General features: G+C 47.4%; 1 protein-coding gene across 1 annotated transcript in view; it reads right to left on the reverse strand.

Annotated features, from left to right (window-relative positions):
* LOC144610580 (adhesion G protein-coupled receptor E3-like) overlaps positions 1–21,981 on the reverse strand; it is a 33,624-nt gene extending 11,643 nt beyond the window's left edge. The window contains exons 1-12 of the mRNA XM_078429389.1: positions 21,960–21,981; positions 21,680–21,820; positions 20,641–20,781; positions 19,451–19,582; positions 18,829–18,896; positions 16,586–16,672; positions 15,444–15,618; positions 13,291–13,410; positions 12,118–12,299; positions 7,907–8,080; positions 5,366–5,557; positions 3,853–4,088 (exon numbers count right to left, since the gene is read on the reverse strand). Of these exons, the coding sequence (XP_078285515.1) occupies positions 3,853–4,088; positions 5,366–5,557; positions 7,907–8,080; positions 12,118–12,299; positions 13,291–13,410; positions 15,444–15,618; positions 16,586–16,672; positions 18,829–18,896; positions 19,451–19,582; positions 20,641–20,781; positions 21,680–21,820; positions 21,960–21,981 (1,670 nt within the window). The remainder of the gene's footprint in view (positions 1–3,852; positions 4,089–5,365; positions 5,558–7,906; positions 8,081–12,117; positions 12,300–13,290; positions 13,411–15,443; positions 15,619–16,585; positions 16,673–18,828; positions 18,897–19,450; positions 19,583–20,640; positions 20,782–21,679; positions 21,821–21,959) is intronic.
* Between the last annotated feature and the right edge of the window lie 2,510 nt (positions 21,982–24,491).

The raw sequence follows: 24,491 nt of genomic DNA on the forward strand, positions 1-24,491 counted from the left end.
TGGCAATTATGGTTAAGAAAAACATAGATTTCAGACATATTTCTACAGTAAGTGACCCGAATGGTCGATTTCTCATAGTAACTGGGTACCTTTACTCTGTTCATGTAACACTGCTTAACATTTATGGTCCGAATATTGATGATGCATCTTTCTTCCGCAAAATCTTTGATAAGCTACCTGACCTTTCTAATATGAATGTGATTGTTGCAGGGAACCATAACACAATCCTCGACTGGCACCTGGATAGGTCATCAAATAAAATGTGTAGCCCTTCGAACGCATCCACGGTTTTGAAAAATCTCATTTCCTCCACCAATCTAGTTGACATTTGGAGGATACAGCATCCCACAGACAGAGAATACTATTTTTTTCTAAAATGCACAATTCATACTCTCGTATCGATTATTTTTTATTAGACTCGAAACTCATACCTAATGTAATAAATACCAAATATCATAACATTTTGATCTCAGATCATGCTCCAACCTCAATTATCTTTGACTTTAAGCTGTCTAAACGATGTGCTAAATGGCGACTACGCCTTTCCTTGCTTAATGATGGAACTTTCTGTAAATACATGTCTGAAAAAATTACAGAATATTTGGAGACCAATGACACTGCAAAATATGCTCAGTCCTAAATATGAGTATAACACGATTCTAACAAATCAAGTCAGTGACCAGCTACTGCGACTGAAACAGCGATATTTTGAATTAGGGGACAAACCGCATACATTGTTAGCCCGTCAGCTTAGAGGGCAACAAACAAGTAGGGCCATACATATAATAAAATCAGGCAAGGGTGTTGCTTTAACCGATCCAAAGTTAATAAATGAACGCTTTAAGGAGTATTATCAAAAGCTGTATAAATCCAAAGCTAACGGTGATATCAATGCATGGTTAAAAAAGTTGGACATACCAAAATTAGATAGGGCATCTTGTGAGGCCTTAAACTCAGAACCCTCCTCTGTAGAAATCATGGACGCAATTAGGTCGCTGCAAAACGGCAAGAGCTCTGGGCCAGATGGTTTCGGAGTCGAATGTTATAAGAAGTTTGCTGACCAGGTAACTCCGATTCTGCACAGGATGCTCTCCCACTCAATCAAGTTGAAAAAGCTCCCACCATCATTGTAAAATGCTAATATTTCTCTCTTATTGAAACAAGACAGGGATGAAACCAATCCCTCCTCATACCGACCAATTTCTATGCTTAATGTGGATTTCAAAATTTTTACTAAAATAATGGCGACTAGACTAAATAAGTGTATAGAATCCATTATCCATACGGATCAGACCGGGTTCATCCCCAATAGGTTCTCTTTCTTGAATGTTAGAAGAGTAATGAATATTATGTATCACAAATTCGACAGTTCTTCCAAACAAGCCATTCTGTGTTTAGACGCAGAAAAAGCTTTCGATCAGGTTGAATGGGGATATTTACTCAGAGTGCTGGAAGAGTTTGGTCTTGGTGCCTCTTTTATTTCCTGGGTACGTCTTATATATGCTCATCCCACCGCTTCCATACTCACAAACCAGGATAGGTCACCCCCTTTTGCCCTTCAGAGGGGTACGCGACAGGGCTGCCCCCTCTCGCCGCTCCTCTTCGCGTTAGCCATTGAGCCGCTGGCAATCAGCATAAGAGGGCATGCGCTTATAAAACCGATAATACTGGGTGGGGTGGAACATAAGATTTCGCTTTATGCGGATGATATTGCCATCTTTGTATCTGACCCTGAACATTCTGTCCCTTACCTATTCCAGCTTATTAATTCCTTTGGCGAGGTCTCAGGTTACACTATAAACTGGCAGAAGAGTGAACTTATATCGTTAACAGCAGAATTAGACCCTGTATTCTTAGCCAACATGCAGTTTAAAACAAATCCGGACAGTATAAAATATCTGGGCATTAAAATATCTAAAAATCCCAAGACCCTTTTTAAAATTAACTTTACCGAAAGGTTGAACAAGCTAAAGGAGAACATAGAGAAATGGAGAACGTTGCCTATTTCCTTGATTGGCCGCGTGAACGCAGGAAAGATGGTCTCCCTGCCGAGATTTCTGTATTTATTTCAGAATGTCCCTATTTTTATCCCCAAATCCTACTTTAAGTTAATCGATTCTATCATTATGCCATTTATTTGGGGATATAAAGCACACAGGATCTCAAAAGCTTATCTTCAAAAAATGAGGGAACAGGGGGGACAGGGATTACCGTGCTTTTTATATTACTATTGGGCGGCCAATGTTAGAGTCATGGTATACTGGCAGTATGCATATGAACGGGGAGTTGGGTATGACCTGCCCCCTTGGTTGGCGATTGAAAAAAGCTTAACCCCAAAAACTTCTCTCCCTGCTCTCCTTTTTTCATTACCCAGATCTCTCACTTCACTGTCCAATGCTCAGAGAATATGGCACCAAATTAGGAAAGCTTGGGAGCTTCCGAATACGTCAATGCACGCCCCAATCTGGCATAACCACGCTTTCCCCCCATCATTTACAGACACAGCGTTCAGAGAATGGAGCTGTAAAGGGATAGTTACAATAAAAGATCTTTACATAAATAGACACTTTGCATCATTTGATCAGCTACAATCCAAGTTCTCATTGCCCAAAACTCAATTCTTCAGGAACTTACAGCTGAGAAATTATGTTCGACAAAACAATTCGCTTTTTGAGTCCCTGCCCGAAGACGACTCATTGTCCAAAATTTTGCTGGGTCCCCCGGAAGCAAAGAACCTAATCTCATCTTTTGTAGGTATCTTTTCAAACAAACTAGATAAATCTACTTTAAAAATAAAACAAACCTGGGAAGAAGACCTTAACATTGGAATTGATGACGATGTCTGGAAGGTAGTACTGGAAAGTATAAAATCCTGTTCTATTAATTCTAGGCTACAACTGATTCAATTCAAGGTTATACACCGATTACACCACACTAAGGTTAAGCTGCATAAAATCTTTCCTGATCTCTCACCTTTGTGAGGGTACACTCGCTCACCACTTTTGGACTTGTCCAAAACTTCACAACTTTTGGTGTCTTTTATTTCAATGGTACTCTACTGTTTTAAACGTCACTTTAACTCCGGACCCTGAAACTGCTCTATTCGGGTATTCCACAACGCTTGAGAAGCTGGACCATAATGCTCGCATAATCTTGGTTTATGGTATGGTAATTGCCAACAGATGTATTTTGAAACTATGGAAATCAGACTCTGCTCCTCAGTTTGAGAATTGGTTAAGAGAATTAATGGGCATCTTACACGTAGAGAGGTTGAGATATGAATTGTCTGGCAACCCTCAAAAGTTCTTCAACATATGGAACCCAGTGCTGCAGCATATTAAGGACAAGTAAAACTATCCCCTCAATGCCACATGCTTTTGTACCTTCTTTGAATCCAGCAGTGAAAATACTGAAATATTTGACTTGTGAAAATTACCTTGCCTCATGTTTTTGTGCTTTTGTCTTTTTTGTCACATTGTAGTTATGTTTTTTTAATTTTTAATTATTTTTATTTATTTGTTTGTTTTTGTTTGTTTGTTTTCATGATTATGTAGGGAAGGGGAGGGCTGGGGTTTACTGTTGTTGTTATATGCACTGTAATTAATTAAATTAAAAACAAAAACAAAAAAAACACTGATTACACTGCGAGGCAAAGCGAACGGTGGGTTTTGCCTACTAAAATGGCGGACGTTACGCTCCGTTGCGTACTACACTTCAGTATAGGCGATTTCAACGGAGTGGTCCATCTTGTTCCTCTAGTATCTTTGATGCTGACCAAGCTGCCCCATCCACCCTAGTCCCACGTGCCAGCGTTTGGCCCGTATCCCGCCGTCCTGTCCATAAGTTACTCACTGATTTTTCGATCCGTAACCTTTGGGGTTTATTGCCGCTGAGATCATGACTATCACAGCAGGCACGCCGTAGCTGGAAACGTAGAGGTATTTTCGTTTGATGACGTGCGTGCGAGTGTAGTTTGCGACGGTGAGGTGTCTGGACATGATGAAAAGCTGCAAACTCTCCAGGAACATCCAGGCGAAGACGGTGAGAAAGAGGTAATGCAAACAGCCTGCAATCAGACCGCACACCACCTAGAGAAAAAGGCAACAGCCGGGTTAATGGGCAGCACTGGGTGGTAGCAGAGTGGGTCATAGACAGGTAGGAATGGTCAGAGAGAGGGGCAGAGGCACACACACACACACACGCAGATACCCAGAGAAACGATTATCACTGTACATGTGACTAAGTATTAGGGTGGCACAATGGCACAGCGGTAGAGTTGCTGCCTGCCTAGAGATCCTGACTACAGGTGCTGTCTGTGAGGAGTTTGTACATTTTCCCTGTGACCGCATCGGTTTTCTCCAGGAGCTCCAGTTTCCTCCCACACTCCAAAGACATACGGGTCTGTAAGTTAATTGGTGAGGGTAGGAAAAGATTGTAAATTGTCCCGAGTGTGTAGTATAGTGTGTGGGGGTTCGCTAGTCGGCGTAGATTTGTTGGGCCAAAGGGCCCGTTTCCCAGCTGTATCTCTAAACTAAATTAAACCGAGTTTAGAATTATGAATTTGGAGCTCTGCAAGAATCCGGGGTCCCAATATCTCCAGCAAGGTCCAGTGGTGTAATTAAATTGCACATTTCTGTTGATAACCAGCAGCCAAGCAGAATGGGTCAATTGCTGGACTTGGACTCAGGACGTGAACTTCAACCCCACCAATCTATATACTAAAACTCTAATTTGTTTGTTTGTTGGTTCCCGAACTACAGCCAAAACAGTACACGGTAGCGCAACAATTTTAGGCCCACCTTACTCACTGTCATCCCTTTGGTGGCAATGGAAGAAGCTTTATTGAAATCAGTGTTATATTTTTAAGGTTATTCACATTTTAAAGTTTAAATCTATCTCCTAGGGAGGGAGGGGGGGGAGGGAGGATAAGGGGGGTTGAGGGGGATGGAGCTGGGGGAGGGGGAAGGAGTGGAGGGGGCAGAGGGGAGGGAGGGGGAGTGGGGGGGAAGAGTGTGGGAGGAGGGGACGATGGAGGGAGGGGGGAGAGGGGAGGGTGCTGCACCACTGCAGGAGAGGTTTGGGCCCAACAGGTTCACTTGGTCTATTAATTAAATAAATCTGTAATTCAACCAAGTCTATGACTAGAAGGATGTGAAGAGGATGCAGAAAATGTTCACCAGGACGCCGCCTGGATTAGAGAGTTGTCCCATAAAGGTGAAGTTGAGCAAATGTACTATTTTCTCTGAAGCAATACTTGGAGGCTGAGGGGAGATCTGAAAGAAGTATGTGAAATTATGAGAGGTGTAGATAAGGTCAAGGTTCAGGAGAGGGCTGAGAATTTGAAGCTGCAGCTTGGATTTCTCACCTTGTGTTTAATCCTCATTCCTATCAGGAAGACAAACTGTGCGAGGAAGAGGGTGAAGCTCAGGTGCTTGTGGACAGTGGTGTTGGCGTTCTGGATAGAGCTGCAGTTGAGAAAGATGGCGATGGAGGCGGCGAGACACAGCAGAGAGACGATCAGGCAGATGTAGGTGATCACCTCCAAGGGCAAGGCATCCTGCAGCGGGCACAATGTGGGACACAACGTTCACACCACAGCAGCGGCAGGGTCTCCAGGGACAACACGATGGAGTCTGGGCCTGGTCTCCTCGAGCGCTCGATCTCCAGGCACCAACCCATCGTGTTCTAGAACACCAACCATCAATTCCCTCGTATCCACCAACCCTGTTGTCCTGGGGCTCTGATACTCCCAGAGTGTCCATTGACAACAGGCTGGAGCTCTGGGCCACATCCCCTCGAATTCTAGATCTACAGGCACCAACTCATTGTGTTCTAGAACGCCAACCATCAATTCCCTCGTATTCACCAACCCTGATGTCCTGGGGCTATGATACCCCCAAAGTGTTCATTGACAACGTGATGCAGGTCTGGTCCAGGTCCCCTTGGGTTCTAGATCTACAGGCACCGACTCATCATGTTCCAGAACATTGACCATCAATTCCTTTGTGATCGAGAACCCCTGTCTCCCTGATGTCCTGAGGCTCTGATACTTGCAGTGTCTCCAGGGACAACAGGCTGGAGCTCTGGGACAGGCCCATTCAACCTCTAGAACACCATTCATTGTGTTCTAGAATGCTTCCCATTCAACCCCTCATTCAAGAACCTTTGAGTCCAAACATCTGTCCAACATCTTTTAAACGTTGCCATTAGACCTGTCTCAACTCCTTTCACATACCTGCCTCACACTGTGTGAAAATGCTGCTCCTCAGGTTCCCATTAATTTTTTCCCCTCTCACCTTAAACCCATGTCCCTCAGTTCTTGATTCCTCCCGTAAGGTTGATTGTATTTGATTAAGGTACATAAATTCCGAATGGGAAGGGTGGAGATGAAGTAGATAATGAGGAACTTTATACCACAGCACAGGTATCTAAAAATAGAGGGTATCAGTGGAGGTGAAAGAGTGTGAGGTTTGGGGAGGATTTGAGGAGGAATAATTTCACCCAGTGGGTGCCTGTGATCTCGGAAACCCGGATTGAGTGGATGGGAGAGGCAGCTACCTCACAGCACTCCAAAGTACGACTTAAATCACCAAGGTGTAGAAGGCAACAGGCCAAGTAGTGGCATTGTGTAGAAAGGAACTGCAGATGCTGATTTATACTGAAGATAGACACAAAGTGCTGGAGAAAATCAGCAGGTCAGGCAGCATCTCTGCAGAAAAAGGACGGGTGACTTTTTGTTTCGGGACCCTTATTCAGTCTATCAAGTAGCAGATTTAATAGACACAAAAGGCTGGAGTAGCTCAGCGGGACAGGCAGCATCTCTGGAGAGAAGGAATGGGTGAGGTTTCGGGTCGAGACCCTTCTTCAGACCAATAGATGCTTGAGGGTCAGCATGAACATGGTGGGCTGATGGGTATGTTCCCATTCTGTGTGTCTCATTCACTCTGAGTTGTTCCCTCTTTATAACAGTATAACAGTATAACAGAGCTTTATTTGTCATTCGGTACCAAGGTACCGAACGAAACTACATAGCAGTCATACAAAAAAAGAACACAAGACACATAACCCCAACACAAACGTCCATCACAATGACTCCAAACACCCCCTCACTGTGATGGAGGCAACAAAACTTCCACTCTCTTCCCCACGCCCACGGACAGACAGCTCGTCCCCGACCGACCCGCACAGTCCCCGCAAGGGGGTGGAAGTCCCCGCGGCCGAATCGCACCGGGTGCTGAAACGTCTCGCGGCCGAGCCGGGCGATGAAAGGCCCCTCGACCAAGCCTTGCGCAGCTAAGTCCCGTGGCCGAGCCGCACCGGGCGATGTTAAGTCCCGTGGCCGAGCCGCACCAGCGATGAAAAGTCCCGCGGCCGAGCTGCACCGGGTGATGTAAAGTCCCGCGGCCGAGCCGCACCGGGCGATGTTAGGCCCCGCAGCCGAGCTGCACCGGGCACTGTTAAGTCCAGCGGCCGAGCCGCACCAGTGATGTAAAGTCCCGCGGCCAAGCCGCACCGGGCGATGAAAAGTCCAGCGGCCGAGCCGCACCAGCGATGTAAAGTCCAGCGGCCGAGCCGCACCGGGCGATGAAAAGTCCCGCGGTCGAGCCGTACCGGGCACTGTTAAGTCCAGCGGCCAAGCCGCACCGGGCGATGTAAAGTCCAGCGGCCGAGCCGCACCGGGCGATGTTAGGCCCCGCAGCCGAGCCGCACCCCGCGCCGTGAGGAAGAGAAAAGTTTCCCCCACCCCCCCCCCCACCCACACCACCACCCCCCACACATACACAACCAAAAAAAAATAATACAAAAACCATCCCAACACCGACACACAAGAAAAAAAAGGAAAAAAGACGAACAGACTGCTAGCGAGCCGCTGCCGTTAGGCGCCGCCACTTCCGCGACCTCGTACCTCAAGATCAACAGGAGCCATTAAAACAGCAAAGCTTGTGAGGTGGTCACACAGGCAGTTCACGTGTGTCTGATTGAAGCCATGCGTTACACAACCCTCATGGGACCAGACACTATTATTCCTGTCCATCGTATTCCAAAACACACATGTTGGCTTCTCGTTGTCTTGCTGTGACTGGGAAGAGAAACCTCTATTAACCATCGATGGAATCCTTCTGATAACAACTTCAGCATTCACACTTCCCCAAGTTTTTTAGATTTAGATTTAGAGATACAGCGTAGAAACAGGCCCTTCGGCCCACCGAGTCCGCGCCGCCCAGCGATTCCCGCACACTAACCTACCCACACTAGGGACAATTTTTACATTTTACCTAGTCAATTAACCTACATACCTGTACGTCTTTGGAGTGTGGGAGGAAACCGAAGATCTCGGAGAAAAACCACGCAGGTCACGGGGAAAACGTACAAACTCCATACAGACAGCACCCGTTGTGTTAGCACAAAAAACATGAGATATGGCCTGTCCCTTTGGTGACAGCAATTCACAGTGATCTCCTTGCAGGTGGGAAACTGGTCACAGGATCACGTTTAACACAACAGAGGGAACACCATTGCTACCAATCTCACCGCACTGTTCCACCAAACTGCCCCAGGGTGGGGGCACTGGTTATGTACAGAGTGAAGCTCCCTCCACATTCAAACAGGCCTGGGGATGGGGAGTCAGAGTGTATCGAGAGTAAAGCTCTTCTACAATATCCCAGCAGACATCCCACATGCACAGTGCAGCAGTGGTGGGAATTGTCGGTCAGTTTAGTTTATATAGGAAAATAACTGCAGATGCTGGTACAAATCGAAGGTATCACAAAATGCTGGAGTAACTCCGCGGGTCAGGCAGCATCTCTCCAGAGATGCTGCCTGACCCGCTGAGTCACTCCAGCATTTTGTGATACCTTCAGTTTAGTTTAGTTTAGAGATATAGTGCGGAAGGCAATACGGGGAGAAAAGATGAGGTACGAGGGTAAGCTAGCCAATAAGATAAAGGAGGATAGTAAAAGCTTTTTTAGATATGTAAAGAGGAAAAAAATAGTCAAGGCAAACGTGGGTCACTTGAAGTCAGAAGCAGGGGAATTTATTATGGGGAACAAGGAAATGGCAGACGGGTTGAACCGGTACTTTGGATCTGTCTTCATTAAGGAAGATAGAAGCAATCTCCCAGATGTTCTAGTGGCCAGAGATCCTAGGGTGACGGTGGAACTGAAGGAAATCCACATTAGGCAGGAAATGGTGTTGGGTAGACTGATGGGACTGAAGGCTGATAAATCCCCAGGGCTTGATGGTCTGCATCCCAGAGTACTTAAGGAGGTGGCGCTAGAAATTGTGGACGCATTGGTGATCATTTTCCAATGTTCTATAGATTCAGGATCAGTTCCTGTGGATTGGAGGGTAGCTAATGTTGTCCCACTTTTTAAGAAAGGAGGGAGAGAGAAAACGGGAAATTATAGACCAGTTAGTCTAACATCAGTGGTGGGGAAAATGACGAAATTGCGGAGCATTTGAATAGTAGTAACAGGATTGTTCCGAGTCAGCATGGATTTACGAAGGGGAAATTATGCTTGACTAATCTTCTGGAATTCTTTGAGGATGTAACTAGGAAAACTGACAGGGGAGAGCCGGTGGATGTGGTGTACCTTGACTTTCAGAAAGCCTTTGACAAGGTTCCACATAGGAGATTAGTGGGCAAAATTAGAGCACATGGTATTGGAGGTAGGGTACTGACATGGATAGAAAATTGGTTGACAGACAGAAAGCAAAGAGTGGGGATAAATGGGTCCCTTTCAGAATGGCAGGCAGTAATTAGTGAGGCACCGCAAGGAATTTACAATATACATTAATGACTTGGATGAAGGGATTAAAAGTACCATTAGCATATTTGCAGATTATACAAAGCTGGGTGATAGTGTGAACTGTGAGGAAGATGCTATGAGGTTGCAGGGTGACTTGGACAGGTTGTGTGAGTGGGCGGATGCATGGCAGATGCAGTTTAATGTGGATAATTGTGAGGTTATCCACTTTGGTGGTAAGAATAGGAAAGCAGAGTATTATCTGAATGGTGTCAAGTTAGGAACAGGGGACGTACAACGAGATCTGGGTGTCCTAGTGCATCAGTCACTGAAAGGAAGCATGCAGGTACAGCAGGCAGTGAAGAAAGCCAATGTAATGTTGGCCTTCATAACAAGAGGAGTTGAGTATAGGAGCAAATAGGTCCTTCTGCAGTTGTACAGGGCCCTAGTGAGACCGCACCTGGAGTACTGTGTGCAGTTTTGGTCTCCAAATATGAGGAAGGATATTCTTGCTACTGAGGGCGTGCAGCGTAGGTACTAGGTTAATTCCCGGAATGGCGGGACTGTCATATGTTGAAAGACTGGAGCGACTAGGCTTGTATACATTGGAATTTAGAAGGATGAGAGGAGATCTTATCGAAACATATAAGATTATTAAGGGGTTGGACACGTTAGAGGCAGGAAACATGTTCCCAATGTTGGGGGAGTCCAGAACAAGGGGCCACAGTTTAAGAATAAGGGGTAGGCCATTTAGAACTGAGATGAGGAAAAACTTTTTCAGACAGAGAGTTGTGAATCTGTGGAATTCTCTGCCTCAGAAGGCAGTGGAGGCCGATTCTCCGAATGCATTCAAGAGAGAGCTCGATAGAGCTCTTAAGGATAGTGGAGTCAGGGGGTATGGGGAGAAGGCAGGAACGGGGTACTGATTGAGAATGATCAGCCATGATCACATTGAATGGCGGTGCTGGCTCGAAGGGCCGAATGGCCTCCTCCTGCACCTATTGTCTATTGGAAACAGACCCTTTCGGCCCAACGGGTCCTCGCCGACCAATGATCCCCGCACATTAACACTATCCTATACCCACTGGGGACAATTTTTACATTTACCAAGCCAATTAACCTACAAACCTGCAAGTCTTTGGAGTGTGGAAGGAAACCGAAGATCTCGGAGAAAACCCACGTAGGTCACGGGGAGAACGTACAAACTCCATACAGACAGCACCCGTAGTCGGGATCAAACCCGGGTCTCCGGCGCTGCTTTCGCTGTAAGGCAGCAACTCTACCGCTGCACCACCGTGCCCAGTGATGGGGATTGTCCAACATTGAAATGGCGGCTGTACTCTGAAACTACAGCTGCACCACCACCTGAGTAATGGTGGCAGAGGGCCTCCTCCTCTGACCCGCCTCATTACCAATCTCTAACCCTTCTCCCCTCTCGATCAGATGTGGGATTTCCACTTCCTGCGTCAGGTCTCCTTGCACTGACCCTGAGTAACGGTGAATGGAGAGGCAACCATAAACTGACCTGGACCAGCTCAGATCCAGCTTACATGGAGACATCAGGCCTGAAGCCAGTCTCAGTGTGTCTGCTGCCCTGCCAACCTTCACACTACATGGTGTGGTGGGTTAACCAGGGTCACATGGACGCCCATCCCCACCCAGTGTATGGTGACTTCCCAGCAGTGAATAGCCCAGAGCAAAGGTACTTCCTGATCTTCCCCCTCGCTCACCAAGAGTGCAATCAGAGCCAATCCTCTCATCCAAGTCTAACGTAAACACAAGATGGTGCTAGTACTCAGCAGGTCAGACAGGTTCTGCAGAGAATGAGAAGTTAGCTTTGTTCCTCTCTACACAGATGCTGCCTGACCTGCTGAGTGTTTTAGGCATTTTCTGTTTTCATTCCAGTCTCTGCACCTTCCTCCTACTTCAGATAGCTCCTCTGTCCCTCTCTTTCCCCTCCCCCTTCCCAGTTCTCCCACTGTCTTCCTGTCTCCTACTACATCCTATCTTTGTCCCGCCCCCTCCCCTGACATCAGTCTGAGGAAGGGTCTCGACCCGAAAAGTCACCCATTCCTTCTCTCCTGAGATGCTGCCTGGCCCGCTGAGTTACTCCAGCATTTTGTGTCTACCTTCAATTTGAACCAGCATCTGCAGTTTTCTTTCCTACATATTTAGCTTTTCCCTCATCTACTTGCCCAGTTAGTCCTAGATGACACCTTGCAATTTTCTGCACTATGTGACCCAGATTTGATGGGGACTTACCCAATGGGGGCGGGAGGAGCTTAATTCTGAGTTCAGGAACTATTTCCCATTTGTACCTTTGGGGGAGCCCATCATCCATCGGGAAACACCCCGGGTGGTATTTACAAACCTGGTTGAGTTTCATTGTGAAATTGACCATTTTTTTCAGGTTGTTGCGTTTGTTGCTGATCAAGGCTGAGACCACCTTGGAGTTCAATGGGACCGTCCTCTGAGTTGGGATTCCTCCTTTAATCTCCCTGTTCAACAGGGATTCCATGCCATTGAATACGAGAAAGGAAACAGCCACAAACCCTGCCGGAGATAACAGTTCAACCATTGGTGAGTGTGGAGAAACGTCAGCTGCAAGACTCCAGTAACTGGACATAAAAGGCAGGTCTACAGCACACACCACCCATTCCAGTGGTGCCCTGTACTGCGGCTCGGAGCATTAAAACCAGCTGTAAACAGTGGTGGATCGGGAGATCATCGAGCGGCCTTCACACAAGATAGAGTCATTGTGTCACAGAGCACAGATACAGGCCCTTCAGCCCAACTGGTCCCTGCCGACCAAGATGTCCCATCTAAGTTTGTCCAATTTCCCTGCATTTGGCCCATATCTGTCTAAATGTTTGTATTCATGTATCTGTCCAAATGTCTTTTAAATGGTGTTATAGAACCTTCCTCTGGAAGCTTGTTCCACATACCCACCTCTCCATGAGTGTTTATGTTTCAACATGTCGAAATGTCTCTTAAACATTGCGATAGTACCTGCCACAACTAACTCCTGCAGCACCTAACACCTTTTGTGTTAAAAAGGTGCCCCTCAGGTTCCTATTAAATCTTTCCCCTCTCACCTTTAACCAATGTCCTCTGGTTCTTGATTCCCCTACTCTGGATAAAAGATTCTATGATTTCCACCCATCATCATCTAGATGATGCCTTTCTGTGGAATGTGATGATGAATGTAGCAAATATCTAGACTAGAGGCCATGGCTTTAAAGTGAAAAGGGCAAGGTTTCAAGGAGAGGTGTGGGGCAAGTTTTTAATACAGACGGTGGTGGGTGCCTGGAACTTGCTGTAAGCTGATACAATAATGGCGTTTAAGAGGCTTTTAGATAAGCACATGGCTATGGAGGGATATGGATCATGGTCAGGCTGGTTAATTTATCTTGGCTTCATGTTCTTCACTGATGTTGTGGCCAAAGGATCTGTTCCTCTGCTGTGTCTGTTTTCTATGTTCCATCAGTTCCTGTGATATCTACACACCAGGTATGAAAGGATGGGAAAGAGACAGAGCATTTACCGGGGTTAGTCCCTCCAGTGATTGAACTCCAGAATATCTTCATGACATTGCTCCCAACTTGCATCTCCACCAAGTGGTCCCCACTGTTATTCTTCTTTCCAATCACCTGGACCTTCAGATCTATGAGAAAAGATCAGACATTGTGAAGCGTGCAGTGGCAACAGAACTGATCCCTCTCTTTCTCCCGCAAGCTTTGCAATAGTCCCCAAGGTCTAACAGCCTGCCAACACTTGTTAGCTGTGGCTCAGGTATTGCTCTTGCCCCTGAGCCTGGAGGGAGCCTGGAGACCCACTTCCCCACCCTGAGCACAGAGTCTGGGCTGAATAGTCCTCAACCCTGTGTCTCTCTCAACCTCAGAACGTCCTGATGGATGTCACTGTTGAAGCATTGTTGAATTGCTATGAAGATGGTTCGGGCATATCGCACATGGGTACCATGCATGAGGGAAGATGTGGCTTGAGAGAGAGAGCGGGAAAGATTTAGTGGTAACTAGACCAAGTGGACCCGTTGGGCCCAAACCTCTCCTGCAGCACCCTCTCCTCCCCCTCTCCCCCCCCCCCCCCTCCCCCCACTCCATCCCCCTCAACCCCCCTTATCCTCCCTCCTCCCCACCTCCCTCCCTCCCCCTCCCCCCCACTCCATCCCCCACAACCACTCTTATCCCCCTTCCCTTCCTAGGAGATAGATTTAGACTTTAAAATGTGAATAACTTTAAAAATATAACACTGATTTCAAAGAAACTTCTTCCATTAGCACCAAAGTGATGGCGGTGAGTAAGATGGGCCTAAAATTGTCACGCTATCGTGTACCATTTTGCTTGTAGTTCAGGAACAAACAAGCAAGAGTTTTAGTATTTAGATATCCAGTCACTGAGGAACACCAGTCCCATGGACAGGCCAGAGAAGGAGGCATTGTTTTCTTTAGAGAAGGTTGTGAATCGAGTGTGAACAGTGGGCAGGAGCCTATAGTTGGAGTTTGTGGATATCAGCAGCAGTCACAGCCGCACAGTGCTGGGAAACAGGGCGATCGTTTCGCTGAACACCTTTGCTCAGTCCACCTGAACCTACCTGTTCTCCCGGTTGCTAAACACTTTAATTCTCCTCCCCATTCCCACAGAGGCCTTTCTGTCCTCGGTCTCCTCCATTGTCAGAGTGAGGTTAAATGCAAATTGGACGAACAGCATCTCATATTTCGCTTGGGCAGCTTACAGCCCAGTGGTATGAATATTGACTTCTCTCACTTCAGGTAGCCCCGGCATTCCCTCTCTCTCCATCCCTCCCCACCCAAGTCGCATTAGCTTCTTGTTTTCACCTAAGAAACAGCTTACAATGGCCTGTTTCCTTTATCACCGTTACTTTTTTGCATATTTTCATTCATTGTTCTTTATCTCTCCACATCACTGTCTATATCTCTCGTTTTCCTTATCCCTAACCAGTCTGAAGTTGGGTCTCGACCCGAACGTCACCCATTCCTTCTCTCTGGAGATGCTGCCTGTCCCGTTGAGTTACTCCAGCTTTTTGTGTCTATCTTCGGTTTAAACCAACATCTGCAGTTCCTTCCTACACGAAACAGGAACCCCGGCTGACATTGTCCCCTGAGTAGCCTTTATGTGGAGGTGTGGCAACAGGTACAACACTGTGAGACGGGACACCTCACCGTTCCTGGCTTGTCGTGTTGCACCAAGCCCTTCCCACGCGGTCTCAGCGACTCTGACATCAATACACAGCAGGCGGTGGATTCAGCAGCTCAGGCAGAATGTGTGGAAAGAGAAAGAGTTCACATCTTTAACCTGAAACATTGGCCGTTTCTCTTGCCTCAGATGCTGCCTGAGCTGCCGAGTGTTTCCAGCATTTTCCGGGACTTTCCACCCCCCCCCCCCCCCCCCCCCCAATTCCCTCAAATCTGCAGTTCTGTTGATTTTCTGCCTCAGGAAATATTGCGGTAAAATTGATATCAAGAGACAACATTTCAATCAGTCCATCTTCATCTATTCAACACCAAGTGATGAACAGGTACTTCGGGCTCAAAGCTGATTATTTCAAAGTAAACTCCACATTGCCTCCCCTTCACTTAAATCCAGTTTCACACACACGGTAACTAGCAACGAGAACCTTTGTTGCGATGGTGAAAGTTTCCCACAGAGAGTACTTTACCAAATGAATCTGTTGCGATGGTCTTCACTTGTGAACTGGGCAGAGTGAGAGCTATTGCCATGGCCATTTTGTCCACAAGATCCAATATGACTTTTGCCACCTTCAGCCTTTGCTTTATGTTCGTGGAATTCAGTAGTGAACGTTTGAGAACATTGTTTGTAAAGGTTTTCATGACCTAAGGGTGGAGAGAACACTCAATATATTGAAAAGCAAAACATTGCAGTTACATGGTTTGGAAATGTTGAGAGAATATGGGTAAAACATGGGGAAATGGGACTAGCGTAGATGGGGCATCTTGATCCACATGGACGAGTTGAGCCAATGTGCTTGTTTCCATTCTCAATGTCTCCATGATATTGAATGCTGGAAGTCTGAAATAGTATGGAAACAGGCCCTTCGGCCCACCGAGTCCACACCGACCATCGATCACCCGTTCACACCAGTTGGGAGGAAACCAGAGGTCCCGAAGCAAACCCATACGGTCACAGAGAGAACGTGCAAACTCCACACAGACAGCACCCAAAGTCAGGATCGAATCCCAGTGTTTGGCGCTGTGAGACAGCAGCTCTACCCACTGCGCCATTGTGCCGCCCACAGAATCTTTATAAACACCCTTTAGAGGGAGTACAGAGAAGGTTCACCAGATTGATCCCTGGGATGGCGGGACTTTCATATGAAGAAAGACTGGATAGACTAGGCTTGTACTCGCTGGAATTTAGAAGACTGAGGGGGGATCTTATAGAAACATATAAAATTCTTAAGGGGTTGGAGAGGCTAGATGCGGGAAGATTGTTCCCGATGTTGGGGGAGTCCAGAACCAGGGGTCACAGCTTAAGGATAAGGGGGAAGTCTTTTAGGACCGAGATGAGAAAACATTTCTTCACACAGAGAGTGGTGAGTCTGTGGAATTCTCTGCCACAGAAGGTAGTTGAGGCCAGTTCATTGGCTATATTTAAGAGGGAGTTAGAGGTGGCCCTTGTGGCTAAAGGGATCAGGGGGTATGGAGAGAAGGCAGGTACAGGTTACTGAGCTGGATGATCAGCCATGATCATATTGAATGGCGGTGCAGGCTCGAAGGGCCGAATGGCCTACTCCTGCACCTATTTTCTATGTTTCTATGTAAGATCGTAGGGTTACCTTACCTCAATATCACTTTCCACGCTGAAATTCTGACACATTTTATCTTGGAAGCAATTAGCTTTCTGCAGCACGTCGTCTGCAGAGGTTAACTGGACAGAGGAACAAGGCAACAGTTAGAGATATTGGACTGGCCGTGCTGGGGAATTAGTCCAACGTTACAAACAATCGGGAAAAGGGTCTTCGAAATCTACTTATTAACGTCTGACTATAAAGGCTGTAAAACTGCTTGTGTACAGGGGTGGTGTGAGTGTCATGTACCATGGCAACTCCCACTGGACCTCACGGCTTAAATGGTGGCGATGACAGAAAGGAGTTGCTAATAACGAAGGATTGCCTTTATAAACACAGAAGAGCACAGCACAGGAACAGGCCCTTCGGCCCACAATGTCTGTGCCCTACCCGATGCTAAGACCAACTCTTATCTGCCTGTACATAACCCATTATCCCTCCGTAACTCCCTGGTCCACTCGTCCCTTCCTACCCAAACCACCCCAACCCCGGGCACTTTCCCCTGCAACCGCACGAGATGCAACACCTGTCCCTTTACCTCCCCCCTCAACTCCATCTAAGGACCCAAACAGTCTTTCCAGGTGAAACAAAGGTTCACCTGCACCTCCTCCAACCTCATCTATTGCATCCGCTGCTCTAGATGTCAACTTATTTACATCGGCGAAACCAAGCGCAGGCTCGGCGATCGCTTCGCTGAACACCTGCGCTCGGTTCGCATTAACCAAACTGATCTCCCGGTGGCCGAGCACTTCAACTCCCCCTCCCATTCCCAGTCTGACCTTTCTGCCTCCTCCAGTGCCATAGTGAGGCCCACCGGAAATTGGAGGAACAGCACCTCATATTTCGCCTGGGCAGTTTGCAGCCCAGTGGCATGAACATCGACTTTTCCAACTTTAGATAGTTCCTCTGTCCCTCCCTTCCCCTCCTCCTTCCCAGATCTCCCTTTATCTTCCTGTCTCCACCTATATCCTTCTTTTGTCCCGCCCCCACTGACATCAGTCTGAAGAAGGGTTTCGACCCGAAACGTCACCCATTCCTTCTCTCCAGAGATGCTGCCTGACCTGCTGAGTTACTCCAGCATTTTGTGAATAAACCCATATCCCTCCGTTACCTGCATATCCGTGTGCAAATGCAAAAGTATCTTAGATACCATGATGATATCTGCTCCACCTCCACCCCCATCAGTGTGTTCCAGGCACCCACTATCCCCTGTGTAAAAGACATGCCTCCTTGAAATTATGCCCCTCTCGCCCAAAAGCTGGCTGTCCACCCCATCTATGCCTCTCATCATTTTATGTGCTTCTATCAGGTCTCCCCTCACCCTCTGGCATTCCATAGAAAACAATCCAAGTCTGTCCAATCTCTCCTGTAGCTAAGACCACCTAATCCAGACATCATTAGAACGGGGACGAGGAAAAATCTTTTTACTCGAGAGAGTTGTAAATCTGTAGAATTCTCTGCCTCAGAAGGCAGTGGGGGCCAATTCTCTGGATGCTTTCAAGAGAGAGTTGGATAGATCTGTTAATGACAGCAGAGTCAGGGGGTATGGGGAGAGGGCAGGAACGGGGTACTGATTGTGGATGATCAGCCATGATCACATTGAATTGCGGTACTGGCTCAAAGGGCCGAATGGCCTCCTCCTGCACCTATTGTCTATTGTCATTCTGCACCCTCTCCAAATCTGCCACATCCTTCCTTTAATGTGGCTGCCAGAACTGTATGCAATGGTCCAAATTTAGCCTAACGAAGGTCCTGTAAAGCTACATCACAACTTACCTAATGCCTTTCGCGGTCTCAGAACGTTACAAGTACTTTACAGGGTATGGTGCACAGTGTGAAACGCAAAGTGCTGGAGGGACTCAGCGGGTCAGGCAGCATCTCTGGAGAACATGTTTCGAGGTCAGGAAGCTTCTTCAGTCTGATTGTAGTGGACACTACAATGTGCAATTGTAGATTTCAGTCTGAAGAAGGGTCTCGACCCGAAACGTCACCCATTCCTTCTCTCCCGAGATGCTGCCTGACCTGCTGAGTTACTCCAGCATTTTGTGAATAAATCGATTTGTACCAACATCTGCAGTTATTTTCTTACACTACAATGTGAAATCCTGAAGGATGGTCCCGACCCGTAACCTGGTCTGTCCATTCCCTCCACAGGTGCTGCCTGACCCGCTGAGTCTCCCTCCAGCAGTGTGCATCTAATCGCTGTGCCTGTGAAAGTCAGAGGCCGTTCACGTACCTGTGTGGAACTGCACCGCGGCCCTGTGGAACTCTGCTTTGCCGAGTCGGGACAACCGAGTGGATCGACTGGTGTAAGAATCACATGAAAGAGATGTCAGTGCTACCTGTAGACCCCACCAGTCACCCTCCTGATGATCACCCATCAGCAGAGTAGACCTCACCTCTGCCCCTCACCCAGAGCTCCACCATGGTGCTCCCACTATGAGGAGCGTCAGACTGGGTGACCTGAAGTGCACTCAATCTTCCAAGTGTGTAGTCTCACCAACATTTACACAATTGTAACACATCTCAACTGTCTGAAGAAGGGTCTCGACCCGAAACGTCACCCATTCCTTCTCTCCCGAGATGCTGCCTGACCTGCTGAGTCACTCCAGCATTTTGTGTCTACTCTCAACTGTTGTACTGAATGCCCTGACCAATGAAGGCAAACATGTCAAGTGCCTTCCTTGTCACCGTTTCAAAGCACCCAATCAAATTTGTAATCCACAATTTCCCACCCAGAGGGCCATGTTAACCATCACTAATCAGTGCCCGCCGTCCCTTCCACAGCTTCTGCCTGACCAGTTGAATGTTTCCTGCATGTCCAGTTTTGGTTCCCTGAACAACAAGTCTACGTTTACCTCGACATGCCTGGTGGGTCTGTCCCGTCCCTGGGGGAGATCCCGCTCCACAGACACAGAAGTGACTCCCGAAGGTGTTGCGACAGGCCATGTTGCCGCTGCACTGGTGTCCACGCTCGCACTCGTCCACGTCTGTTGCAGAGAGAGACAGACATCTGATGCAAACATCGACGGCATGGATGGTGAGGAGCGAGAGACTGTGATTGACAAGAGGGTGATGCGTGGAGTGGAACAGGGGCTCACTCTCACATCCCTGTTGCTCTTCAACCACTATCCGCCCGGCACGGTCTTACCCACACTGAGGGCTGATCTTATAGAGGTTTATGAAATCATGAGGGGAATAGATAGGGTGAATGCACAGTCTTCTATCCAGGGCAGGGGAATCAAAAACCAGAGGACAGAAGTTTAAGAGAGGGGCAAATTTAATAGGAAGCTGAGGGGCAACTGTTTCACTCAGAGGAGGTCAGATATATGGAACGAGCTGACAGAGGAGGTAATTTAAGCAGATTCTAGAACAATACGTGGACAGGAACCTGGATAAGAAGTGCTCAGGGGGATATGGGCCAAATGTTTGTAAATGGGAATAGCTTAGATGGGGCATCTTGGCCGGCATGCATGAGTTGGGTCGAAGGGTCTGTTTCCGTGCTGTGTGACTCTATGACTGCATGCCTCATAGACACAGAAGTCATTGGAAACACTCCTGATGCTCTGGTTTCCTCCAATATCTCAAGTAGGTGCGGGTTTGCCGGCTAATTGGCCTCTGTAAATTGCCTCTGCAAATCCCAAATGACCCAAGCCTTCTTTGAAAACACTACGACCTTCCCATGGACTTGGCTGAAGTCAACGTTCATGAGACCCTTTGTCGATTCCAGGAATCTGCGGGACTAGATGAAGGGTGGGCATCCCCAGTGCCAATTTGAGATTCAATCTCCATTTTGTGGATAATTTATGACAGTATTCTCCGTTTCATGGTGAGATAAAAGTCCATACCTCACAGATCATCCCTGAACTGAGGCAGGAATTTAGAAAGCAATTAATCATCAGTATTGGTGCTCCCCACAATGGATAAGTTATCATGGAAAGCCATTGGTTTCTCTAATGCCCCCCCCCCCCCCAGCGAGTGAAATCTGGTCTCCTCACCAAGACTACCCAATGTGATCAGACGCACCAATGTCTCTTAAAGTGCTCACCTTGACAGATCTTCCTCGCACTGTTGCCAACGGTCGCAGCTGATGCCTGAAACCCTGCATTGCATCGGCACAGGTAGGAACCCATCGTGTTGGTACAAGTTGCTAGTTCGTGACAGGGCGAGGAATTACACTCGTCGTTATCTGTGTGAAGAGAGAAAACCCTTCACAATCGTCAACCTGGTTGTTCTCTGTTACCTGAGGACATTGTGTCTGGTCAGAGTCTGTTGGTGGCGCAGAATAAAATCACCACAGTCTCGATCTACAAACTCAAATTCACATCTCATCACAGCAGCGGGAATATGGGACACAACCAAAGATACTAGAGGAGCAAGATAATCTGCTCTGTCGAAATTGCCTACACTATAAACAATAGACAATAGGTGCAGGAGGAGGCCATTCGGCCCTTTGAGCCAGCACCACCATTCAATGTGATCATGGCTGATCATCCACAATCAGTACCCCGTTCCTGCCTTCTCCCCACACCCCCTGACTCCGCTATCATTTAGAGCACTAACTAGCTCTTTCTTGAAAGCATCCAGAGAATTGGCCTCCACTGCCTTCTGAGGCAGAGAATTCCAGATTTACAACTCTCAGACTGAAAAAGTTTTTCCTCATCTCCGTTCTAAAAAGTTTTTCCTCATCTCCACTCTAAAAAGGTTTTCCTCATCTCCGTTCTAAATTTTTTTTCTTCATCTCCATTCTAAAAAGGTTTTCCTCATCTCCGTTCTAAAAAGTTTTTCCTCATCTCCATTCTAAAAAAGTTTTTCCTCATCTCCGTTCTAAAAAGGTTTTTCCTCACCTCCATTCTAAAAAAGTTTTTCCTCATCTCCGTTCTAAAAAGTTTTTCCTCATCTTCGTTCTAAGCAGCAGGAATATGGGACACAACTAATCATGAGTAATGGTGCTCACAAAAATGAACAAGCTGTCACAAATATACCATCGATTTCTCTCATGTCTCCAGGGAAGGTGATCTGGTGGCCTCACCAGGTTATGCCCACGTGACCAACGCACCAATGTGGTTAACTCTTCCTCTCCTCACCTTCACAGATCTTCCCTGCATTCAGGCTGGCGGTCGCAGATGATGCCAGAAACCCTGCGCTGCAGTTGCACTGGTAGGAACCCCTCGTGTTATTACAAGTTGCGTTTTGGTGACAGGGCAAGGATTTACACTCATCGATATCTGTGTAAACAGTGACAATTGTTAACAACAGAAACACATTGTTTACTAGTCGTTAATCTGGTGTTATCACCAGGACTGGACTCTGTGACCAGAACCAATATGGTGACTTATAAATACTGGAAGTCAGTCGATTACTTGCCTTGGTTGCTCCAACAGCTCATTTTGACCTTTATTGGCAAACAGGCATGGGGTTTAAGCACTGGCAACACCACCACCCACAGGTTTCCCTCCAAGTCAACCACAACCAAAGATACTAGAGGAACAAGATGGACCACTCAGTTGAAATCGCCTATACTGAAGTGTAGTACGCAAAGGAGCGTAACGTCCGTCATTTTAGTAGGCAAAACTTTTATAGACAATAGACAATAGGTGCAGGAGTAGGCCATTCGGCCCTTCGAGCCAGCACCACCATTCAATGTGATCATGGCTGATCATTCTCAATCAGTACCCCGTTCCTGCCTTCTCCCCATACCCCCTGACTCTGCTATTAGAGCACTATCTAGCTCTCTCTTGAATGCATTCAGAGAATTGGCCTCCACTGCCTTCTGAGGCAGTGAAATCCACAGATTTACAACTCTCTGACTGAAAAAGTTTTACCTCATCTCCGTTCTAAATGGCCCACCCCTTATTCTTAAACTGTGGCCCCTGGTTCTGGACTCCCCCAACATTGGGAACATGTTTCCTGCCTCTAACGTGTCCAACCCCTTAATAATCTTATATGTTTCGATAAGATCCCCTCTCATCCTTCTAAATTCCAGTGTATACAAGCCTAGCCGCTCCAGTCTTTCAACATATGACAGTCCAGCAATTCCGGGAATTAACCAAGTAAACCTACGCTGCACGCCCTCAATAGCAAGAATTTCCCACACTGGGGAAATTTACAGTGTTACAGCAGCAAAGTGGATAGCAAGAGATCATTCATTATAAATAAAAGTAAAGACAAGGATAAATTGTATTCCTTAGCTGTTATTGTTGACTGGTCTGCTGGGAGCAGTGCTGGTTGTGCAGTCTCACAGCAGCAGGAAGGAAGGACCTCCTATATCTCTCCTTCACGCACTTGGGGTGAAGGAGTCTGTCACTGAAGGAGCTACTCAGTGCAGTGACAGTGTCCTGCACGGGGTGGGAGTCGTTGTCCAGCAGCGATGTTAACTTTACCATCATCCTCCTCTCTCCCACCACCTGCACTGAGTTGAGGGACAGAGCTGGCCTTCCTGACCAGCTTGACAAGTCTCTTCCCTTCCGCCGCTGAGATGCTGCTGCTCCAGCAGACCACTCCATAGAAAATAGCTGATGCAACCACCGTGTTGTAGAAGGTCCTGAGCTAATCCTGCTACCACCATCATCTGTTGTACAAGTGATGGCCTCCACTGATTGTCGCAGGAAGCTTGCGCCCTTTTCAAGACGGACGATGGCAGCGATGTAACATTTGAAACATGGATGATGGACACGACAGAAGAAAAGAAGAAGACCACAGCGGTTCAAACATCTTCCTCTTTGTTCAACTGCGGTCGGGGCTGGTGGACCATCTGCAGTCGCCGCTGCCGACTGCCTTCTGTTCCTTGAGCACAGACACAACCAGTCCCTCGCCACCAACACACTGGCTGCTGTGGCTGGACTCATTCTCACACTCAACAACTTATCCCACAACTGAGCACAAGCTACACCTGCCCTTCAGTGGGATACATGAAGCAGTTCTTCTTTCAATTTCCCCCTCAACACCTTCGCCGTGGCTGCACAGGTGCTGTTCTCCGCACATTACAGAAAGTAGTTCTGTAGTAGTAGTTTTCAATTTGTTTTGCTCCAATTACCCTGGTGATCTGTAGGCACACTGAACTGCAGTTGCTGGTTTACAAAAGAAGACAGAAAGTGCTGGAGTAACTCAACAGGTCAGGTAGCGTCTCTTGAGACCCACTATGTTCGTCCAGCACTTTGTCTTCTTCTACGGTGATCCCACCTTCTCCCAGTCCTTCTCAGAAACTCTTCTGATCTAGACCTCAGGAGAGAAGCCAGTCACGTACATCCTGTGTAATCCATAGATTTCCACAGCTTTCTTTACCTTAACGTGTAGGAAGGAACTGCAGATAGTGGTTTACACCAAAGATAGAAACTAACTGCTGGAGTAACTCAGCGGGACAGGCAGCACCTCTGGAGAGAAGGAATGGGTGATGTTTCGGGTCAAGACCCTTCTGTCCACTGCAACACCGAGTAGACGTGTATGCTGCGCCTCGCGGAAGTCTAAGGTCCTCACCCTCACAAGTGGTCTTGCCAGTGGAATCGGTGGTCAAATTGAAGCCGGCATTGCAGACACACGAGTAGGAACCATCCGTGTTGTGACAAGCCCCGTCACGGCCACACGGCGAGGAAGCACATTCGTCGATATCTGCGCAAACAGGAGACATCGTTTACAAGAGGTAAATATCCTCCACGGCCCCGCACGGGGGCTGCAACCGAGAACGTGAGCCTGGACCCTGTGAGAGATGGGGATCGGCAATTGGAATTGTAATCCAGGGATATGGGGAGAAAGCAGGAACAGGGCACTGAATTTGGATGATCAGCCATGATCATATTGCATAGCGGTGCTGGCTCGAAGGGCTGAATGGCCTCCTCCTGCACCTATTTTCTATATTTCGATTTTCTTTGGGCGGTCACAGTGGTGCAGCGGTAGAGTTGC

The sequence above is a fragment of the Rhinoraja longicauda genome, chromosome 37, assembly GCF_053455715.1.
Source record: "Rhinoraja longicauda isolate Sanriku21f chromosome 37, sRhiLon1.1, whole genome shotgun sequence".
Lineage (NCBI taxonomy): Eukaryota > Metazoa > Chordata > Chondrichthyes > Rajiformes > Arhynchobatidae > Rhinoraja > Rhinoraja longicauda.